This window comes from Haliotis asinina, chromosome 6, assembly GCF_037392515.1.
Source record: "Haliotis asinina isolate JCU_RB_2024 chromosome 6, JCU_Hal_asi_v2, whole genome shotgun sequence".
Lineage (NCBI taxonomy): Eukaryota > Metazoa > Mollusca > Gastropoda > Lepetellida > Haliotidae > Haliotis > Haliotis asinina.
In genome coordinates, this window is record NC_090285.1 from 52,060,834 (window position 1) to 52,085,217 (window position 24,384).

The 24,384-nt window shown below is 43.5% G+C and overlaps 1 protein-coding gene across 1 annotated transcript in view; it reads right to left on the minus strand.

The window, feature by feature from the left end:
• The window catches only part of LOC137286355 (small subunit processome component 20 homolog), a 94,614-nt gene that overhangs the window by 64,716 nt on the left and 5,514 nt on the right, over window positions 1-24,384 (minus strand). The window contains exons 7-26 of the mRNA XM_067818163.1: window positions 23,266-23,350; window positions 22,682-22,741; window positions 21,482-21,559; window positions 21,095-21,247; window positions 20,117-20,272; window positions 12,414-12,548; window positions 11,374-11,451; window positions 10,803-10,987; window positions 10,177-10,299; window positions 8,998-9,092; window positions 8,065-8,173; window positions 7,426-7,576; window positions 7,181-7,246; window positions 6,597-6,746; window positions 6,156-6,312; window positions 4,836-5,073; window positions 3,071-3,250; window positions 1,537-1,627; window positions 950-1,035; window positions 101-226 (exon numbers count right to left, since the gene is read on the minus strand). Of these exons, the coding sequence (XP_067674264.1) occupies window positions 101-226; window positions 950-1,035; window positions 1,537-1,627; window positions 3,071-3,250; window positions 4,836-5,073; window positions 6,156-6,312; window positions 6,597-6,746; window positions 7,181-7,246; window positions 7,426-7,576; window positions 8,065-8,173; window positions 8,998-9,092; window positions 10,177-10,299; window positions 10,803-10,987; window positions 11,374-11,451; window positions 12,414-12,548; window positions 20,117-20,272; window positions 21,095-21,247; window positions 21,482-21,559; window positions 22,682-22,741; window positions 23,266-23,350 (2,502 nt within the window). The remainder of the gene's footprint in view (window positions 1-100; window positions 227-949; window positions 1,036-1,536; window positions 1,628-3,070; window positions 3,251-4,835; window positions 5,074-6,155; window positions 6,313-6,596; window positions 6,747-7,180; window positions 7,247-7,425; window positions 7,577-8,064; window positions 8,174-8,997; window positions 9,093-10,176; window positions 10,300-10,802; window positions 10,988-11,373; window positions 11,452-12,413; window positions 12,549-20,116; window positions 20,273-21,094; window positions 21,248-21,481; window positions 21,560-22,681; window positions 22,742-23,265; window positions 23,351-24,384) is intronic.

The window sequence follows — 24,384 nt, forward strand, 5'->3', positions numbered from 1 at the left end:
ATAAAACTGTGGATACCAAAACTCCTCCAAATTCCCAGGTGATGCTCAGAGTCCAGCAATGCTTAGTCCCACAAGTTTCAACACTGTACAAACCCCCTACCCCATCAGTACTGGCAGGATGTCCTGTCTGTGCTCCGCTTTGATCTGCGTGTTGTCTGGGTCGATACTGAATGCTACGATTTCCTCCTTAAATGTTTTGTCATCCAGCAGTCGTGAAAAATTCTCTCTGAAACAGAGAATACATATGTAATATAATGCAAGTATTCACAACCAAAGACAAACACATCTGTTTGCAAGACACTGCAATACTCACTTACCTCACCTGAAATAAATTGCCACAGGAATGTTGGTAAAACAGATAAGCAGACGGCATTCAAAGGGACATAACTCTAATATTTGAAAACCTGGATTGTTACTGAATGCTCTAAGGCTCACACAAACTGCATTAACAGAATGACATGGTGTGTGATATAGGCCCTGGATATTACGCTCCTTGGGACATGACCATCTCCATGGTGGCTTAATCACACACCAGCTTTAGGTATATAAATGCCAATATGGTACAAGATCCGGGTTAGAATTGGTCTTCAGCAACCAAAGCTATTCATAAGAGGTGGCTAAAGGGATTGGGTGTTTAGGCTCGATCACTCGATACGTCATAGTATCCCATTTGCATATATTGATGTTTATGCTGTTGATCACTGGATTGTTTGATCCAGACTCAATCATTTACAGACCATCATATAGCTGGAATACTGTTGAATGCAGTGTTAAAAAATCAACCAACCAACCAAGTCAAATCCCTGTGAATGAATTCTTTTCATCTTTCACAAACTTTCATATTCTTGCAGTTCTTGCACTGCATGGTAATCCTTAAACAGTTCAATGATTACATGATGATTTCCATGTCTGTTCATGAATCTCTCCTTTTTTGGTTAACATCACCTACTTGTATGGGTTGAGGTACTTGTGGTTGTACGTGATGACACAACTGAAGGCAGCTTTCTGTACAGACAGATCCTTGTGGTGGAGAAGCTGGAATAGAAACACAGACTTGGTTCTGTCTACAGATTACAAAATATTATGGCAAACATGCTGGAACACAGGGGTGAAACAGTATGCTCTTGACACAGTACAGTATGTATAATGGTACAAAGTCTTGGCTCGGTTTGTTTCGGTTCAGTGCATGACAACTTACTTCCAGGAAAGTAGCAGCCGTCTAGCATAGGAAATGCATTGATTTTGATAACTGGTTCAATTCCTCATCATTTTGGAAAAGGTCTTAAAAGGTTAATAAAATCATGGCACGTAACCGAAATCCAAATTTTTGGACTGCATTACAGTATACTGAACCAAAGGCAAAATACCACGGTTCTACTAATACCATGGTATACAGTTTCACCACTACAGAACAGATCATATTTAGACAGCTTGAGGCTGCAAGGACAATTTAGCCATGAGTGACTAAGCATGGATGGATTTTGGCCACAGCCATAATCTATGGTTCTATGGTAAGTCCAAGACGGATGTACCTACCCCCTGGTAGATGTTCCTCAACTCCTGTTCTTTAGGCAGAGACTTGGGATTTCTTAACTTGGAGAAGACATGTAGATGTGCCAGTAGTGATCTGTAACATTCAACATGCCATGACAGTTTGAAATGCAGTAATAATTCTATTGTGATGACATGTCAAACAAATTTAATGATTCACTTTCACTTTGCATCAAGCCTTCAATATGCCACTCAAAAGAAGCTAATGCAGGGCTTGATTGTGAGATGTTAACCTACTTGCACCAGGTGCAACTTAAGATAAAGACCTAGTTGCACCAGCCAAATTCCAGTTGCATTGCTTTTACTGCAATTTGTAATTAAAGATTATCTCATTGAATAATTTAGATGCTTCATTTAGAAGTTTACAGTCTCAAAATGTGATTTGCAAAGGGTGCAAATTACACTAAAAGCTTGGTTGCACTTTAATATTGGGTTGTACCAGCTCAAGTAACAAAGCACTAAGAAATGCCTAGTAAGGACAAGTGATTCTTCCATAACACTATAGTGCACCTGCCATGCCATGATTTCAGGTAGTATATGTTCTATAGTCATTGGTAGGTCACAGATGTATGGGTGCATGTATGTTTGACGGATTGTTTACTTCTAGCCACATATTCTCAATTCAGCTGGTTCTTACAATGTACACAGTGTTCTCAATATAGATGCAAGAAAACTTTATAATTCACACTGAGCATATAACAGGTGAGTGCAGAGAAAGGGTTGAGTATGACGACTCCAATACAGAAGTTGTCGTGCTTGTTTGTTTGTTTTAAACATATTTTATTTGTGAGAAAAGGACTGGGTACAAGTTATACAACTTAGAACACCTTCTCCGTAGTATTTACATAATATTATTTACATTCATTATACAAGACGGACAGACAAGAACAGAAAGATGAGAAAGATTGGGGCAACTGCAATAATTAAGGAAATCTTTTTGATTGATAAATATATGTTTGAACAACTTTAAATATGTTTTGATTGGCATGATAAGTTAGATCTGCACTGCCACAAAGCGGTAACTCAGAGTTTATAGTAACATTGGCAACACTGCATAAATTAGCCATCATGGTAGATCTTGTGTGTTGTTGTGCTTTAGAATACTAGATCTGAACTAAATATCACTCTTAAGTCATAATTCAGTTTCAAAGAATCACAAAAGAAATATAACAATGATGTCACTGAACAGTTCCTATAGCCATGAGTTTAGTTTTATGCCACTTTCATTAATATCACACAAGGGGACACCAGAAATGGGCTTCACACATTGTACCAATGTGGGGGAATAGATCCACTCGGCTACCCTACTGCCTGACAGTAACTAGACACTAAGCTTAGAGCAAGGAAAATGTACATCACATTTAACTAGTATTCAAATCCACAATCCTACATTTAAGTGAAACAGAGGCGTGTAATGCTGCACAGCAACTTAAGACCGCTGGGTCACCCTTGACATCCATTAAAAACATGACACCAACAAAGACATGACTCCATATGATGGGCAACCTCTGTAACTTACGGAATAATTCCCTTCCGTCTCTTTTTCTTCTTGGAATATTTGCTCCTTTGGTCAGATGGCTCCTCTTTTGTTTCATCCTCCTCATCCTCATCTTCAAACTCTGACTGGTCGGCCTGACCATGTTTGAGAGAGATGTCCTCTGTCGGAGCGGAGTTCATGTCTCGTCTTTGGTACTCCTCTCTGTTCACAAGAGGAAACATGTTCAGGCAATATCAGGGTGGGGGATACCAGAAGATGAGCGTCACACATTGTACCCATGTGGGAAATCGAACCTGGGTCCTTGACGTGATGAGCCCTAGATTCTGACACCCAAATTGACGAACAACAAATAGCATAACAGTTGAACAGTCACTTGTAGGTTTGGGGCGAATTCCCAGCACTGTCACAGAAAAGGGTTATATATATTGTCATTGCAAATGTCTTGTCATTGGGATTGTAACAAAAGCAGACCAATTATAGGAGAGATGTAAAAAAGTACCACTTCAGGTAAATGATATTCTAGTAACCAAATTTAATGCAAACATTCTGTTTACAGGGTAGTTCTGCAGTGAGAGTGTACAAGAGTACAGATTTTGTGATGGAGGCAGAAGTTTCAGACATCCTATAAGGCAATTCGAGGAGGAGTAAAAGTCCCCTAAAATTGTTGAATCAGTATCGGTAGAGGAAAAACCCAGCACAATAACTGCAGTCACAGCCACGGAGTCACACTCAAGCAAAGATGAGGAAACCATGAAACAGCATCCCTTGTTAGCAAATATAACTTGCAAATTGATAAAAAGAAACTGCTTCAAATAAACACTGTTTATGGTGTTTGGAAAGCAAACTTAGAATAAGATCAGTTTGGACATTTTGGTTCATTTGTCATATCTATGTTTTCCCAACTGAAAGCATGACAGCTGACTGAAATCTAGTTAGGGAGATCTGGACAACACCAAATTAAATCTATCTGTTACTATGATACCTCACATGAGGTCTATCTGTGACTTAGGGATCGCGAAGGTTCCTGCACCACAGACAGATCTCTTTTGTAGTCTTTAAGTCACAGATAGACCCATCTTTGTGTCTTACAGGTCAGAATTTCAGTCAAACCTTGACTGAAACAAGTTATACATTCATGATGCATAAATGTATAGAAACCTTTCAACAAGGGACAGGCAAAACAACTGGAATATAAGAGATCCAGATGTAAAACATTAATGTAGATCTTAACATATTTTACGACTGAAGACAGTACAAAATATGTACAGGCTGTGGAAAACCACCAACTGAAGGTAGGTTACCATACCAATGACCATAGTCTGGTACAGTACTTCAGTGATCTCATTAAAATGAAACCGATTACTACATTATTTGTCAACTTTACTTTGGAAACATACCTTTAAGAAACACTAGGGAAAAATAGGTGTACATTACAGGGATGTCAAAGAGCATCTTCTATATCGCCAGGGTATACGTTCCAATAAATCTCTACTATACCCTAGATGCATCTACCTCCCTTTGCTGACTCTGGATTCTCATAGAAGCTAAACCGTTACAACCGAGCTTGCCAATGTCAACAAAGATAGCGGTCGCAGCTGTGAAGGTTTGTTCACGTCCAAAACTTTAAAGAAATATATTGAAGAACTCCTTCTACCTCTTTCAGAATTCATCTGTACTTGTGTGAAATAGAAAAAACATCACTTTCATTCTTGTCAAACAATTTCCTACACTATCCTCACTTGTACAATAGCATTAAAAGACTCACTCTGTCTTTTCATTTTCCCACCTGAGAAACTTTAAGAAGATGGGTACGATCAGCTTCCCCCTTGCTTCACACTTGTCTGGGAACAGTTCCATCGCCCGCCACAGCTGTAGTCTCATGTTGACATGGTCCGGCGCCACACCAATGCTGGTACTCTGGTGTCCATGGCAACTGGTATATAATTCACTCACAGCTGTCACATCCCCCGTGACACCAACATCCCTTGTTACAAACTGACTAGAAACTGATGCCCCGTCATTCGCTAGAAAATAAAACAGTCCTCACCTTGATGGGCATACCAAGCAAGTTAGTGTCAACACTACTTGAGACATTTTAGACTAATGTCCAGTTCTCAAGAAACAGTTTACCAAAACTATCCTAGTGGTCTAGTGAGTGGTTCAGTCTAAGTAAACCTATCCTCAGTACTTTTTGTTACACTCTAACAAAACCTTATGGGAGGTCACATCAGGTAACCTTTGGGAACACAGCTTACCAAATCGCAAAAGTAGATATTCGCACATACCTTTTGAACTTTTTATCTCGAAAAGGATTCGTACCTGAACGATTCCGAATGCTATTTACCATGCACTTGCTTCCGAGGGATGCACACGGCGTATGTACACAATGACAATGGTGAGTAAACAGTCACTGAAAATGGTGCTTTTGGCAATATTCAAGCATGTCTTCTTGCGGAAATATTAGCTTATGGTAACCATGTCAACAGAACCCCCAAAGCGTATATACTGCAGGTCCAATAATTGTGTTATATGTGGATTTTTGTTTGTGGAGAGATCTGTGTCAGTAACCTGAATATTTTGAAAGTCCCCCGATCCCTAAATAGTAGCCGTTGTCTGATTGGTTAAATCTGTGTGATTGGACTGTCATTGGTTCCTCAAAGGTTACATTACGCGACCTTCTACTAGGTTTTGTTAGACTCAGTGGTGGAGTGTAACGAAATACACTGAGACTAAGTTTACTTAGATTGGTGAGTGTTTATAAACTTTTATACATTTACTGAAGTGTAATATGTGTGTGTACTGGGTTTATGCAGACATTCAAAAGTCATCTCCCTCCATGTTAACTGAATGTGATCTCTGCCCAAAGTGAAAAAGGTAAAAGACATTAAAGGACATTATCTTTGGACACCAAAATACTTCATTCAAAATCCATGAGTACATGTGTTTTCATGCGCATTTAAGCATATTTCAGCAACATCACTGCACCAGGAACAGTCTCCATACATTGGACCAATGTTGGAAATTAAACCATTGTGTTATTTAGTCTTCCCCTATTGTATGAGCATGACATTCTCAGTCTACAATATTTGAGTATATGTCTGTCTACCTGCTCGTTCTGCTGCAAGCTGAAGCTGGTCACCCATGACTGACCAGAAGACATTCTGCTCCATACCCACAGCATAGCTCTTGACCAGCTCTCGGACTGGCTCCCACATCAGCTTGAAGTTGACATACAGACTGCCCAGCAGGTAGTATAGGGGCACCTGAAGCAGAGACTCTCAGTAACCATGGTAACATCCATAATATACAGATTGCACAGAAGAATCACCCAAGACAAAGTGTGATTGGAACTGTCTGACATAATCTTTTCAGAATTTTCATATCTCAAGAGTACATCACCTTTACATTTTGGTACTGTCCTTTCAAGTCAAACAATACACCTTGGTCTTTGAAGCTAACTGACAAACTGAGAGAATACACTGGCAGGAATCAGGGCGAAACGTGCCAAATGTGTGAACTCTAAAATGTGACCTGGTGGTTTACTCACCTTCTCAAAAGGCCCAACGGGTATATTTGGCTGTACAAGCTTGTAATCCAGCTTCCTTAGATGTCGGAGTCTCTCCCTGTAGTTGTAGACATTGATGTCAACTCTCTCCGCAGCCTGGCAGATGTCAAACACTCCCAACTGCTCTGTGTCCTGAAAACAACAGGTTGGATGACAGATGCAATCTCCCACAGAAGTAGTTACTGAGGCAGAACCATTGACATAGATCAGTGAGTCAGGCGTCAGTTATAGTGTCACCCTCATTTGGAAAACAAAGAGACATTATCACCTGCAACATGCTTCCTTGAGCCATGAGTATGTGAGTGAATGAGTGAGTAAGAGAGTTTAGTTGTATACAGTTTTCAGCAATATTCAAGCAATATCATGACACAGGAGACCAGAAATGAGCTTCACACATTGAACCCATGAGGGGAATCAAACCCGGGTCTTGGTGAGTGAACGCTTTTAACACTTGGCAACTTCACCCTCCCTTTTAAGAACTGAGGACTATTTCAGTAACTGGGTATGGTTTCAAAACGCTTTTAGCAATATTCCAGGGATACCTTGAGGAAGCAACAATGTCATACCTGTTCTTCCACTGGTGGTAAATCTACAGGGAACAGTGACAGGGTATGAACTGAGAGGAGACGAACCTGAAACACAGCAAGGACATGTGCGTCACTTCAAGAAACAACTCTGTAAAAGTTGAAAAATGTGAAAAATATGGAAAATGGCAAATGTAGCTGAACAGAAACAATGATTTGCTTTGGTGCTGATCAAAGAATGGCAGCATCTTAGACAATAAAGCACAGGCTAATGGTATAAAACTTACTTGACTTGACCATGATACCAGATTGACTTGTAACAAGGGAAGTAACTCCAACAGACATTCCTGTGACACAATGTCGTCTCGAAGGTCAAGGGCACACTGACTCAAATACAAGTTGACCATTTTGAGAACATTCCAATGGTCAGGATGTTTCCTAAAAGAGAGAATTATGAGCGTTACAAACATGAACAATGGCAGCAGATGCACCTCCAATCCACATACAGATTCAACTGGCTTGCAATTCTCGAAATGTTCGTAGCCCTTCTTAAGCCCAGTCTTAACATATCGGCTACGATCAAAGTTAAACATTCTTAGGGCTATGAACATTTCAAGAATAAGGGTTCTGGACATTAAAAATACATATATGGTAACATGGATCACTCTAGGGCAAATGGTCAATTGAGGAAATCCTTTCCTTAATTTGGATCAAGGGATTTTCAGAAGACATAGTGTAAGCATGAATAAGTAATGGGAATTACTCCCCATGTTAAAATGCTAATGGGATATTTTGTATTTCAGTGAGAGAAATCCCAAAATCACCGCCCAGAGTGATCCCTGTGGTGACCATATATCATAGCATAGTCTATCATAGCACTACTTTGATTTGCACACACCGATCACTCATTACATTGCTACACCAACCTGAACAGAATCTTCAGTTCTTCCCATGAGAGCCAAGAATAAACCTGAGAGTCTTCATTCATGAGAATCACTGTCATGACTGCCTGTTCCATGACAAACAGTAAGTTATCTAAAACAAACAGAAAGACAGGTTATGTAGTTAGTATCAACATGCACAGAATATTCATCTACTATTTCAGCAATATCATGGCGAAGGATAACACAAATGGGCTCCACACATTGTACGCATGTGGGGAAATGAGCATGTGTCTTTGACATGACAAGCGCACACTTTAACCACTAGGCTACCAAACCGTCCCTATTCATCTATGTAACCCAGCAGCATGATTCTTTTTACTTATGTCTTGGTTAATTATGTAAATATTTGCAAGAATTGGCAGTTACATCTGTAGCTATTTTGGCAATCGATAAAACGAAAATTTATGGAACTACAAAGGGACCATAAGGTTTCACCAAATTTGTGAGATAATGCCATATTTTAATACAGAGCCAAATATCAGCCCTTTATTGTTATTGGTGAATGTTTCACTAGCGGGAGTACTGTATCCATGCAATATCACCATAACCACACAACAAACAATAATACAACTGTTATAGTTACTGTCAGGCACCGACCTGACAATTAATCCGGCATAACATGTATGACTGCCATCCACTGGCGCTTGCCATTGTCAGCAAAGGCACCCAGGTTGTCCATGATCAAGTGTAGTGTGATAGGTGAAGCGTGAGAGTCTTATGAGCAAAGGTTTGTGCAGCTAAGCACTGAATCGATTTCATTGTCATGCCTACTTCTGATCTCCCTTTCACAAACCAAACGGGCTTGCTCATGGCTGTACATCGCCGACTTCTCATAAACATGTTTTCTGCCCCAGCCCAACTTATCCTTGTTTGCCAGTAGATCCATGCCTCCATCACGCCCTCTTGTCCACTTACTTCTACATGCACAATTATCTTCAGCAGCCTCCTTCTGCAGTAGCAGCGACCACACCAACTTTATCTTCTCCACGGCAGTATCTCGGTCCACTGGACTGTTCACAGGAGCGACATATCCATTAGTTTAATACTTACAGGCCACAAGGTACAAGGTTTGTTGCTGTTATTTAGCACAACAATCAGTAATGTTCCTGCTAATGACATCACCTCTGGATACTGAAGCCACTGGTATCAGTGTATGGTATGTAATCATTATACAGTGCATTTGTAGAGTGCTAGACTACTCAAAAGACTACAGATGTGTTACAATCTTATTATTATTGCCCCGGATACCCGAAGCTGGCAGTGAGATGCTAGAAGCTTATTGTCACATGACTTATCCCACCAGGTACCCATTTTATGCTGGGTGAACTGAGGCAGTTTTGAACAAACTCACTTGGCTGAGGTGAGACCACATGTATCACATGTGCTTCATTGTGTGGTAGGACTAAAGTACTAGAAACTCGCAGGAGTCAAGCTGCCAAACACAGTCGCCCATCCTAGGACTCTCCTCGTCCAGTGTGGCTTAGCTTTAACTGATCATGACCTGAGCGCTATGCACTGGACCACACACAACAATGTATAGTCAAGTCAAAAAACCTTACTGTGTAACTCTGTAAGTAATTGGACCACACAATCCAGTGACTGTGAGCATCAATCCAAACCATCAGGATGTAACTGTACTGAATAAACTAGCCCATGGAGCATAACCATGGCAACCATTCAATCAAAATTCCTGATCCATAAACCATATTGACCAGCCTAATCTATCAGGTACCTATTCCAAACCAGAATAGATCCTGGGTCTATCCTTGTACAAATTTGGATTGAAACAACTGCTACGCAAGTACATTTTTATTGGTAATTGTTCATCCTCCCTACCTGACTCGTGAAGGTCTCGGGGTAGAATAGGCCTTCAGCAACCCATGCTTGTCGTAAGAGGCGACTAATGGGATCGGGTGGTGAGGCTTGCTGACGTGGTTGACACATGTCATCAGTTTCCAAATGCGCAGATTGATGATCATGTGGTTGGCCACTGAATTGTCTGGTCCAAACTCGATTATTTACACACAGCAGCCATATAGCTGGAATATTGCTGAGTGTGGCTTAAAACTAAACTCACTCACTCATCCTCCCTACCTGCAGTGTGGTAAACAGACAAGTGCAGCCCACAGTTTGGCCAGGGAGCCTGTGTCAGACATGTCATCAAGGTTTGTGTCCATCATCGACAACAAATAGTCCTGGAAACACAGCTTCATTCGTCTGAAAGACATCCCACAAACAGAGCTACATAAATCATATAAGTTGTGTATCTACATTATTTCACAAGTTTACTGAAATATTTCTTTGTATTTTGTACTTTGGGTCATTAACATCATGTGTACCTATGATTAAACTGGACAATCTTCCTGATGATCAACTGTGTATCTAATCTGTGAACACTGTACAAGTGAACAAACTGGACAAGCAATTTCCCTGTCCTCAGCCCCGCCTCCATCTACATGACAGACACGGGTCCCTAGGTTGTCGGCACACTAACAACATTCACAGGAACATCGCCAGCACTGAGTGCGCAAGGATGATGTCATCACAGGACAGAGAAATCACCGGGAATACAACAAACTATCTCACAAGTCTAATGCTTCAAACAACATCACACTTCCATAGGATAAAGCATCAAAATTGGCAGTTCATTGTCAGCCAGGAAATACCCTGACAAAAGCTGTCAAAATGACCCATCGAGGGAAATAACCTTTCATCCTCACCTCTTCCCTGCAGCACCAAACTCTAAGGTGATTGGTTTGAAACCCGACAGATGAGAACCATCTGCAGGAGCCTTGACCTTGTGTAGCACCAGATCAGTGACCAGAGCCAAGAGGGTGTCCTGGACCTCTGACCCTTCACACCCAATGTGTGTCTGGATGTAGCTGAGCAGGTTGGGCAACACATCCTGGAGTCAGCAAACAGATTACGGTCACTGTCTTTGATTCACACACCATTAACTGCCACAAATACATGTTAAATGAAGCATTATGATAGTGATAGGGCTATGGTTGTTTTGTAGCATGTTCACCAGGTTAGGAGAGATTATTGAATTAAACGTAACTCAACTCTTACTATAACTCCAGAATTTGTCTTAAATCAGCTTAACATCCTCTTGAGCTATATCATGAACGCCAGAGGTTGATCTTATGACCTGCAATCGTCTGAGTCTGACCCCTTAAATCATTTATTTGCCTTGTATTACTAGCTTTGGTTTCTGGGGACGAATTCCATTGCAAAATCCCCACAGAGTCTGCCACTAACTATGACAGTTAGGCAAAACTAGAATCATACCTTGTCAAACATGAAGAGGTCATACAGTGACTTGGTAAACACAGTCAGGTCCTTCAGGGGGAACTTCCTCACATAAACCTGGGAAGAAATAGTGCAGCATATGGCGTTCAACATTCAGTCGGTTATTGTAAAGAAGCAAAGAAGCCAAGAATTCAAAACCATTTTCATGTATAAATGTTTCATACCTATTCCTCAAAAGAACAATGATAAGATCTCATATCTGTGACATAATAACTATAGCAATATATTTGTACAGCACCAGTATCCAGTTGGTTCAACTGCTCAAGGGCGCTTTGTTTTTCCCTTGATCATTGGATGTCCATCACAACGGCACATAGTATTTTCAATCTCAGCTCCCCGTGGAACATACAACTCTTGCACCCTATCAGGTGCACCGAGTTAATGTAGTTTTCCCATCATTACAAGGTACCCATTTACAGCTGGGTGGACTGGGACAGATAGTCACAGTACTTTGTCTGTGTTTACTGTACGTTGCTGTACAACTAGGTGTTTGCACATATTCATGTGGCCACCATTTGGTCATCTAATAACGTATTCGTGGGTTCTTTTAAGTGCACAAATTTGTGTACTGCACACTAGGGACTGTGACAACACTGAAAGAGTCTGCACCACAAAGGTGACTCTAAGGTTTTTTACACCCGGTCACATTTGGGTTCGATACCGGCACCAAGCTCACTAGATTAGTAGCCTGGTGTCTTAGACAGCTTGCATAACGGAGCTGGGACCTGACATGTAATAAATATTTCAATTCCTGTGATCATGAAAATGCCTTGACCCACAGCTTTGTTCCTAGATTTTGTGCCTATGAATCATAAAAATCCTTCATCCCTTGCCTTGTTTGCTGTCATTGTGAATATCTTTAAATCTAGTGCTCATCCCAAACACATGTCCCTCCAAAAGGTTTGTCAATGATATGAAAACATCACAAACATCAGTAATAATATTTTGCACAAAGAGAAACATTAGGTTGAAGTCCATGCCTCCTCTCTGTCTCCATCACGTCATCCACTAATACTTACCTGTGCAAGCATCTTGGCTGTGTCCCCCATTGTCAGACGGTCACTCAGATTGACCAGGATACTTGAGACAGCATTAAGCAAGGGCTGACCAACACACTGGGGCTGGACTGAGGTCTTCAATATCACAGTCAAAACCTGAACACAGATTCAACTCAACAGTTAAGCAGGTTTCTTGTGTCAAAGCAGTTATCAGTTTCTGAAAGCCTATTGTTTTTCAAAGCTTTCATTAAAATACATAAGTCATCTTCCAGCCATTACTTTTATACCAACTTTTGCCAATGTCAATCATATACAAAAGTCATCAGAAGATGACATATCCCCCCAGCCCCCACATATTTGAAAGGACAAATCACCTAATAGTTACTTATTGTGTTTTCAGACCATGTCTGAATCGTTTCCATGGAATTCACGAAAAATATAAATGCCATATATCTGTAATCAGAAATAGTCACCATTTCAAGATCTGTCTCGTATATCTGCCAAGATCTTTTGAAAGATATGAAATGGTTTCGATTTGTGCTCCAGAAACGAAGTCAGCAATGTGTTCATGGAACCGAGAAAATAATAAATCACAAAAAAACTGTAAATACCAAAAGGCACTACTTTGGGGTCTGCCATACATATCTACCAAGTTTTACTGACAGATACTAAGAAGTTTTTGACTTCTGCTCAGGAAAAGAAACAGTTCGAAACATTTCCATGGAAACAGAGAAAATAATAAATCACAAAAACCTGTAAATAGCAAAAGGCACCACTTTGGGGTCTGCCACACATATCTACCAAGTTTTGCAGAAAAATATTGAACGGTTTTTGAGTTATGCTCCGGAAACGAAGCCCACCCCACCATTAGACTAACACCAAAATGTTCCATGGAAAACAAAAAAAAATAAAAATGCCAAAACTCTGTGAATAGCACAAGGCACAACTATAGGTTGAGATTATCATATCTATCAAGTTTGGTCTAAAAATATTGAACGGTTTCTGAGTTATGCTCCAGAAACAAAATGATTATAGACGGACAGACAGACGAGGCATCGACTATATCCCCCTGTATTACATGCCGGGGGGATAAAAATAGTCCCCCACATGATGACTGTAATAATACACATGATTCATATGAAATGCTTTTTAACATTTAATATGTAACGCAGAAGGTTTATACAAACCTGTAGAGGTTATGAATTCTTTGAAGAATGTCCTCCTTGGGGTACATATATAGCATTAAAATGTCCATTTAAAAATGCCTACGACAGTTGTAACAATATTGAATAAATATTTTACAAAACAAAAAACTCTTTTTTGTCTTGTGAGACCACCCCTACAGGGCCCCCACCCGGGCCCCTTAACAGCCAAGAGCAGGTAACTCTCGCCGTGTACCTCATACCTCACTTTTCATGCTGAGATTGTCAGACAGAATGTGGGGAGGCGGGTGGCCGTACCCCAAGGAGGACATTCTTCAAAGAATTCATAACCTCTACAGGTTTGTATAATTCTTTTTCAGAAGAAGTCCTCCTTGGGGTACATATATAGCATAAGACAGACTCCCAACGAACGTGAGTCGGGAGCGGCATTCTGTCTGCTAACGTGTACCCTACACACACTCTCATACACTGCCGAAGCTGCGAGAGATAGAGAAATACACTTACCCAATCACCAAGCCGCTGATGTCAATCAGGCGGGGGCGTGGCAACATAGGGCCGAAAGAGCCAATCGACAATAACCCAGCAAAGGTGATGGACATATGACCACACCTCATGCCATTCACTGTAAATATTCCCCCAAACCAGCGAAGTAGTGCCGGGAATAACAGTGCAAGGGTAAATATGAGCGTATGTCGACGCTAATAGTGACAAAACCGTCTATAGGTAGTTTCTCTTTGTGTTTTTTTTTTTTTTTTTTTTATATATATATAAAAACACCACCACCAGGGGATATCCGTCACCAATATAACAAGAAATGTTTCGTGAAAACCCACCACCAGGAACATTTCATGATAAACAAAGTCGAGATCTCAGACGCTCATTCAGCTAGGGGAATCACGACTCTGCCCACTGGTGAGAACTGTATGGCCAAACCGAGCACGTTCCCGTGAATGTTTGTCCAGTTGGTAGTGACGGATAAACGTGCTCGGTCGGCTCCAAATAGCCGCAGAGCAGATCTCCTCAATGGGCAGAGCCGCGGCATAAGCCTGTGACGTAGCCACTGCCCTAACAGAATGAGCCTTTAACCCATTAGGGATAGGTAACCCTTTATGAGTATATGCCATACAAATGGCGGAGACAAGCCACCTAGATATGGTTTGCTTGTTCGCCGGCAGACCAGCTCTTCCCCCGCCATAACAACAAAACAACTGGTTATCTTTTCGGATATCAGCAGTTCGTTTGATATAAGCCCTAAGGGTCTTACGGACATCTAAGACGTGAGCACGTCGAAGAGAGGTACCGGGCGAGGGAGGCTGCATGAGCTTAGGGAGCTCGATAGGCGCTGTAACATGAAAAGCGCCTGCGATCTTAGGACGGTAAGAATCCAGCAGTCTAATACTGACCCTGTCTTTGTGAAAGACGGTCAAAGCAGGATCCGCTGACATTGCATGAATGTCACCTACCCGCCTGCCAGACGTTACCGCCACAAGAAAGGCAGCCTTCCACGTTAACAGCTGGAGAGAAAGAGACGATAGCTCGTGAAAAAGAGGACCGGACAACCAGTCAAGAACGACTGACAAGTCCCACGGGGGACTAATCCGCCGGACAGTCGGACGGATCCTATCCACACCCGCTAAAAAACGCTGAACAAGAGGGTGCTGCCCCAAGAGAGCACCGTCAACAGGAATATGGAATGCCGAAATGGCCGTGGAATAGCCCCGGATAGTAGAGGCGGCTAGGCCTGACTCTAACCGGGACTGCAAAAATTCCAGTACTTCAACTAGAGTTGAAGAAAAGGGATCAAGAATCCCCCTGTTGACACACCAGCGCGCAAAACAGGCCCATCTATCCTCATATTGAACGTTTGTCGAATCCCTCCGCGAAGCCAGAATTGTGTCTGCAACTGGTGCAGAAATTCCGCTCGCTTGGAGGCGATTCCTGACAGTGGCCAGGCCACCCACTGAATCCTGGGATTCGGGTGCGGCGCTCCGTTCTGGGATAGTAAGTCCGGTCGAAAGGGTAAAAGGACAGGAGGCAATGCCAGAAACCTCATCATTACCGGAAACCAGCTTTGAGACGACCAAAGAGGAGCAAGAAGCACTAACAGTCGAGCTGGTTGGGTGGCAAGCTGCGAGAGGACCCTGGGAATCAGCGGCAGAGGTGGGAACGCCCACAATACCCTGTCCTTCCAATCGAGCTGGAAAGCGTCCTGAGCAATGGCTCTCGGATCCGGTATCCGAGAACAAAACACCGGAATCTGGTTCGTCCCCCCAGAGGCAAACAGATCCACCTGGAACGATCCGAACAACCGGGAGATAATCCCGAATATCTCCCGATGCAACATCCACTCGTGAGGAGCTAGGACACGTCGAGAGAGCGCGTCTGCTCGAACGTTGTCCACCCCGGGGAGATACACGGGACACATCCGAACATTGAACCGGTCGCACCACTGTAGAAAGTGCCACGCCTCCTCTAGGAGGGACGGAGAAACCGTACCGCCCTGTTTCAGGATATAGGTCATTGCCGTCTGGTTGTCCATCACTAGACGTACCACACAGCCTCGAACCGTCTCCCGAAAGTGTTGGAACACTAGCCGGACAGCTCTCAATTCGAGCACATTGATGTGCAGGCGCGTTTCATGCCGTAACCATAGGCCCTACCTGTGAGGGAAGCGTCCGTCTGAATTGAGGGAGGGTTGGTGAGGGAGCGTCCAGGGGTAACCCCTGGATAGATTCCCTACCACTGTCCACCACCGTAAATGAGGAAGGAGCCACTCCGGAGTGAGGAGAATCATCTCGTAACTCCTGCCGTGGGACCACATTCGCGCCAAGGCGTACTGAATGGGTCGCATCCTCAACCGCGCCCTCCAAACAACGTCCACCGTCGCTGCCATGTTGCCTAGCAACTGGAGCCAAACCCGAGCCGAAGCCGAGGGGGACTCGAGGAATTGCATAACAACTCTCTGAACTTTGGAGATCCGATCCGGCGACAGGGAGACTATGCCTCTCGCTGTGTCGAACCGTGCGCCTAAGAAGATCAGATCCTGTGTAGGAACTAGGTCTGACTTCTTGAGATTGATAATCCAGCCCAACCTGGTGAGAATACACATTATGGCGAATGTTGCGTCTCGACTCAAGTGAGCGGCAAGTGCTCGTATAAGCCAATCGTCCAGGTACGGGTGACAACACCTGCCCTGTGACCTGGCCACTTGCGCTGGGATTAACATAAGCTTGGTGAATACCCTCGGAGTCGTAGCGATGCCGAAGGGAAGCACCCGAAACTGATAGCATACCCCGTCGAAGGAGAACCGCAGGTACTTCCTGAACTCGGGATGCATCGGAACATGCAGGTACGCATCCTTGAGGTCGATGGACGTAAGCCAGTCGCCTCTTTCTACAGATGAGATCACTGACCGTAGTGTCTCCATCTTGAATGACGGTACCTGCAGCATAGTGTTCAGCCGTTTGAGATTGAGAATCGGTCTGAACCCTCCATCCTTTTTGGTGACCAGGAAATAAGTGGAGTAAAATCCCTCTTGTTCCTGGCCCCCTGGAACCACCTCGATGGCTGCCTTGTCCAGTAAAGACTGAACCTCGGCGCGGAGAACCTCGGCTTTCTCCGGAACTACCGGCACAGGAGTGCGCCGAATTCCGGAAAAGGGAGGCGGGTCTCTCTTCCATAGTGGTAAGTGGCCGTCCCTGAGTGTGGATAGGACCCAGGGGTTGGAGGTTACCTTTTCCCAATCCGACAGGAAGTGGGAAAGGCGGCCACCCACAGGAAGGTTTGGCAGAAGGCAATGAATGCCCGACGTCGGCAGTGCTCCGACTGCTTGATTTGGGTTCACTTGCAAGGGCTCCGGAGGATGACTTACTGGGAAGCCGGGGCCGACTTCCCTTTCCTCGGAAAAGGATGCTGGGGCGCCGCAGCCTTGCCCTTGCCCCTACCCTTACCCTTACCCTTCCGCGCCTGCAAGGGCTGTGCCCACTTAGCAGAGTCCTTGGCCGGAGCCGAAGGATAAGCGGAGGAAAGCACCGGGGGACGCGCACGAGAAGTGTGAGGCTGTTCTAACAAGGGTTTAGACTCCTTGAATGTAGACACAGCCTCCGCGGCCTCCCGGACTACTGATGCCGCTCCCGGGAAGAGAGTAGATCCCATCCGGAATGGCAGTGAAAGTAGCGCTTGTTGAGTGGCCGGCGAATACCGTGCCACGGACAGCCACAGTCTACGGAGGCCCATAACTGCAGACATCATCTGACACGCCGAGGACCTGATCGAGTCCCGCGCCAGATGTGACTGCACCTCCGTAAGCTGTTGAGCGAGCGTAGGGGAAACACACTCCTCCTCAACACCGCCGCCGTCAACAAGCCGACGCTGCAATACCGAAGTATATGCGGCGTGTATTGTGACTTTAAGGCATTGAGCTGCATTTCGGTACTGCTCCTCAAACGACCTATAAGCCGATTTGAGGGCAGTAACGTTAGAGGTGAACGGAGGCAGGCGGCGTCCTTGCTTAGCCGAAGCTAAGGAGCTGCCAGAGGAACCCCCCAGGGCGACCGATGCATAGATACAGTCGTCGACCACTGGAGGGTTATACAAGTCAAGATCACCCATAAGGTAACGTCGGTCTAGCTCCGGCAAATCGAAGCGTGACCGCGCTCCCGTTAAAAGAGGGTTAATCACTTCTGACAATATAGAAGGGAGGATGCGCAACCGAGAATCCACCACCTTGGCTGGGGCAAAAGCCTCACCCGGCAGTCGGAATTCCTCGGGGTCAGGTGTCGCCGAAGCAACCACGACCTGCGGCAGGACAGAAGCGATACGCTCCCGTACCTGCCTCAGCGAGGCGCCGAGCGAAAACGAAAACTCACTCGGCCCACCCCGGTCCTCCCCCTCCTCCATTATCTCCTCGGCGCGATCCCCCATGAGTGACACCTCAGATCTGTCATCTAAGGATAGCTCCGGGGGATCGGTCGAGGGAACATCCGAAAGAGAGAGAGGCCCGAGCAGAGCCGAGCGGCCCGACGCCATAGACCCGACGCCCGAGACTGAGTCTGGGTGGCGGATCGCCGGCAACGCTCCCAACATAGGCATGGTCCCATGACCAACACTGGCAACCTCGGAGTGGCTGGCAACCGACTCTAAAGTCGGTTCCTGCGCACCCCTAATGGAAGTCCCCACACCGGCGCCAGAGGCGTGGCTGGGGAGTCCCATGGAAGCCGAAGCCGGATACACACCCGACTCCGGACGAACGCCGATCTCCTGACGGAGACCGGACATCGCGTCCGAAATCAGGGTATGCACCGACGCCATTTGCTGCTGTAACAAAGACGAAAGTAAATCAAATGTTAACGGTTGCGAGGGTTCAGTGGGAGGTGCTGCGGAGGTAGAAGCCACCGCTGGAGGTGGAACCGAAGTACCCTTCGCTGGTTTTGCCGTATCCCCCCCCGAGACTGAAGCCGAAGACGCCTTCTTAATATCTTTTTTGGCTTTTTTTGAAGGCGGCTCCTGAGCCCAAATATCTCCCCCCGCCTGGATCAAAGATCTATAAAAGATCAAGTCTGCATGACGGGATTTTTGAGCCCTGGGGGAAAAGTCCTGACATACGGCGCATCCTTGCTCGTCGTGAGCTTCCTCCGCCAAGCAACGCAGGCACAGAATATGCTTATCCCTCGGGGGGAGTTTTGCGTTACAAGTAGCACACCCCTTGAACTGGAAAAAACCGAACCGTGCTATGATTAATAGCAAGGCCCGTCAATCCAACAAACACATGAGTATTTAACAGAAACAATAATACGCACTGGCGATATTTAACCGTTAAATAATAAGAAAGCTACTTATGAAAACATACAATAGCATATAAGGATTTCTTTACCATGGAAGAAAGGTAAAAAAAACATACAAATATCCGGTTTGTATTTAAAACCACCTAAAAGAATAGGCAGAAGAAATAACCACCAGGTACGTGCCGCCCGCCATCTTGCCAGCCACATGGCTGAAGACCACAGTAGCCACGGAAAGTTACAACATTTCATGAATGAAAAAGAGTGAAATATGCGTTCCTAATACCGCCCGTGCGTTAAAAAGGAACCATACATACGGTTTTCGTAGCTTTCTCACTCATTTCTCTTCAATTCGTAGGTTCTCTAGTATGAGAGCTTGCTGATGGACGACTGTCCTCAATGACGACAGCATGAAAAGTGAGGTATGAGGTACACGGCGAGAGTTACCTGCTCTTGGCTGTTAAGGGGCCCGGGTGGGGGCCCTGTAGGGGTGGTCTCACAAGACAAAAACGAGTTTTTTGTTTTGTAAAATATTTATTCAATATTGTTACAACTGTCGTAGGCATTTTTAAATGGACATTTTAATGCTATATATGTACCCCAAGGAGGACTTCTTCTGAAAAAGAATTTAACGTCTGAAAAGAAATAAAATGCTTTTGAGATTTTTTCTCCTGATACACCATATTTAATGACATTGATGACTAATTTGTGTCAGGTCAGTAAACAGTTGTGAACTGAAAGTCACATCAAACAAAGAAACCACAGCAATCTAAATGCCCACCTCTGCTACTCTTGATGTATCACAGACAAGCGCCCCCTGGTGGTGGTCGAGCCAGACAGACGTCACACGCAGCAGCCGACACAATTGCTCAACCTTCACCTTCTGCTTCTGACCTTTCACCTTGACACACTCCTTCTGAAGGTTAGCAAGGCAGTCCTGGAGACAGACAAGAATATTCAGGCACAAGACAAATCAACTTCAAACAGATGAGAGAAACTGATTGTTTATCCTTTTATATCCCAATCCGAAAGAGAGTTAAATCATTACAACCTACAATGACATCAGCCAAGGCCACACAAACAAGTGGTTGGCCTTAACAGCTATGCCCCAGCCTGATGGGGTAAAATGACATCAGCCTTTGTCAAATAAGGTAGCTGTTGACGTTAAGAGCAATGTCCCAGTCTAACAGGGTAAGACCACATCAGCCCAGGTCATTCAGACTAGTGGTTGATATTACGAGCAATATCCCAGTCTAATGGAATAAGACGACACAAGTCCCGCTCAGACAAACCAGTGGTTGATGTTACGAGCAATATCCCAGTCTAATGGAGTAAGACGACACAAGTCCCGCTCAGACAAACCAGTGGTTGATGTTACGAGCAATATCCCAGTCTAATGGAATAAGACGACACAAGTCCCGCTCAGACAAACCAGTGGTTGATGTTACAAGCAATATCCCAGTCTAATGGAATAAGACGACACAAGTCCCGCTCAGACAAACCAGTGGTTGATGTTACGAGCAATATCCCAGTCTAATGGAATAAGACAACACAAGCCCCACTCAGACAAACCAGTGGTCGATGTTACGAGCAATATCCCAGTCTAATGGAGTAAGACAACACAAGTCCCACTCAGATAAACCAGTGGTCGATGTTACGAGCAATATCCCAGTCTAATGGGATAAGATGACACAAGTCCCGCTCAGACAAAACCAGTGGTTGATGTTAAGAGTAAGTGTCCAAGCGCATCACGTCTCACCAGTAGGATGATCCACAAGGGGGCGATATGCTCTCTGTTGGTGTGTTCGGCACAGGACCTCATCATCTGGACAATGGACTTCTCCACCAGTTGCCATGGTAACTTGGTAGACTTCTCCATTGGTCCCAGGTTAGACAAAATTACTGGGAAAATCTGAAAAGAGAAAAATTGATTTTCTGTCTCCTGGCTTGGCATGATAAGAATCTGTTAACTAGAATTATACAATAATAACATCACAATGGTCATGAAAATCATAAATGATGTATCATTTGCATAAAAACTTAGGTTCAGCTACAATAATAACAGTTTACAGCACTAGGAGATTCATATAATAAAGACAATACCTGCGATAACAAGTGTATAACAACAGAATAAACTGACGCGTACCTTTTCTGTTGTGCTATGGAACTGTTTCTTCACTCCTTTGATCATTTCAAACAGCAGCTGGCCAACACCTTCAGCTTTCTAAAGACATATTGACATGCTATGGGCATCATTCTTACTAAAACAAACTCTAGCCTGGAGACTGTAATACTTATTGAGATTCATACCGTGGTTATCAGTCACCTTTCAAAACCTATGGCTGTTTTGGACAGATAAGAATCTATTTTCAGACAGCTAGTCAAAGGACTTTATATTAAATTGTAAACCGAAAGTCACCGTGTTCTGTAATCTGATTGGTTGAAAAATATGATCAAATGGTATTAGATTCCCAGAAACTGAAAGACTATTCACTGCGCATTGACCTCGCAAACAATTGTTTTGTTGAGTCATCAACAGTGGTGACGTCATTCAAATCATATTGTGACGTAAAGTCAGAATGATGTCACAAATGAGCAACTCCAGACCTTATCATGGGAACCAGCTGAAACGGCCTGCTGATGACACTTCACTTCACTTCTCGATGTAAACGAGTGCAGACAGTAAAACCCTTTGGTTTACTTTTGTGTTTACAATGTTGATAAACATCATGGCCAATTTGGCCAATTTCTTCAAAATACTCAATAACACCCGGAAATTGGCCAACACATGATGTTTATCTCCTAATTATAACTCACAGAAGTTAAATGGCCCTTACTTTGAGCATCAACTTAGAGTAAACTGCATCAAAGCTTGACACTGAAACAAATATTGCAGTGTGGATGCCATGTGCATGAAGTACTGTCATTGACATGATTCAGTGAAATCAAGGCACTCAGTTGATTTCTTATTCACTGGAACCTGACAACTGTCATGGACAGATGTCACAACAAATCTGTCAAATTCTTTCATGGGTGATAGCGGCACATTTTATGTCCAACTCCTCAATATTTCAACATGATGATTGTCTGTAAAATCTTAGTTAGGGCGAGATCATCCAGCAAGTGACATTATAAGCAGTGATCATAGCAATAGGAAACCGATGGCATATGTTACCCAAGGCAGTGGGTCTGATAACCTGACCTCCTCAGTGGCCTCTTATGACAAGCATGGGTAAGTGAAGATCAACTCTGAGCTGGATCTTCACACAGGTGTGAAGGAACACAGTGTTTTGAATATGTGACATGTTTAAGAGTTATGTTTCGTAACCACAGCAACAAAACTCACATCAGGATGTTCCTCAAGTGTAGAAAACAGGAAATCAAAGAACCCACTGTGATCTTTCACCTGGAACAGAATCAAGTCAAATCAGAACAATGCACATTTGAAATATTTCACAGTAAATATCCACACCTTCCTTGAATGATATCTTCCCTTCCCTGCCTATACTGTTTTGCATTCATGAATATTTAAATAAAATACATAGCATCTATACAGAAACAAGCAGCCAAGCCTGACCATCTTATCCCCGATGCATGTTACCTGTTATGACTAACAAAAAGTGACAAAGTTAATCTACAATCAACATACAGTAAAATGAAATGTCTAAGGCTGTTGAATGGTAATAGCTATCTCACTGTTGAACGTATGTTTACCATTTATTTGTATTTACAAACAATATTGCAGACCATGACTCATGATGAGAACTGACCAAATTTCTGGTTTAAAAATACTTTGGAAACACATTTCCATCTAATAAAGGAATAATCAGCTAATAATCATTGTTTACACTGAATAATATACCATCACAGCGAAGTAAAAAAGGTGACACGTCACTCTTCAGTGACATGCCAGGAGGCAATCACTGTTACCTTCCGCATAAGAAAAGCAAAACTCTCAGCAGCAAACTTCCTGATGTATTCCTTGTAGTGGGAGGCAAGCAGGGCCGAAAACATCCTGGAGGGGAGATAACTCATCTCTTGAATACTTCCAAAAATAGTGACTTCAACATAAGACTTGAAGCATAGAGTTAGCAGTATGTGATATCTATTACGATCTATGCTTACCTAGTTCTAAAATAGTTTATTATGTTGGTGAACTTTGCACACAGAAATTTTCCAGCAATAAGAAATTGGTGTGGAAAATAACCCTGTCCATGCCATAAATACCAGTGATCAATATATGAGCAATGATCCACATAGTCGACATACAATGACATGAAATCACAGAGGTCTAACAAGAATACCTGGTCATGGGGAACAAACAATTTTAACTGCAGCCCTCAGACAGTATTCTTCAAACTAAGAGTGCAAAATAGATAGGTGTCTCATGTTCAAATGACATACTTTTGGACTTGACACTGTAATAAACATTTGGCAAGATGTGCATTACAACCATCCCATCCTTAATCTCACTTCAAACATTACTTAAAGCCTGCTTAAAAAGGAATTAATGGATGTTAACCTCTTTATTTTAAGGGACAGAGTATATTCTTACTCCATCACATTTAAGAAACAAGGCTGCTGTCATAATAATAATAATAATAATTAATTTATAAAGCGCCTAGTTTCCAGGCATAGCCTGCTCAATGGCGCTGAGAAATAGCTGCATCATAAAGTTGTTGGAGGAAGATATAAGAGTTAGTAACCGAAAAGGTAGGTCTTGAGGAGTCGTTTGAATGATGAGATGGAGTCAGCAGACTTTATGTTGGTTGGGAGGATATTCCATAGTTTCGGAGCGAACACAGAGAATGCATTTTCGGCAAGCCTAGTTCTTGTGGATGGCACGTGAAGCAGACACTGGTTGGATGAACGAAGAGTTCGCTGAGGCTGGTATGTGGTGAGGAGATCCTTCAGATAGTGGGGAGAGGTCTGGACAATGAGTGCAGAGTACGTGAGGACGAGCTGCTTGAAGATAATCCTTTGCTGAACCGGAAGCCAGTGGAGCTGTTTGATAACTGGAGTAATATGATCAGTTGGTTTGGTGATGGA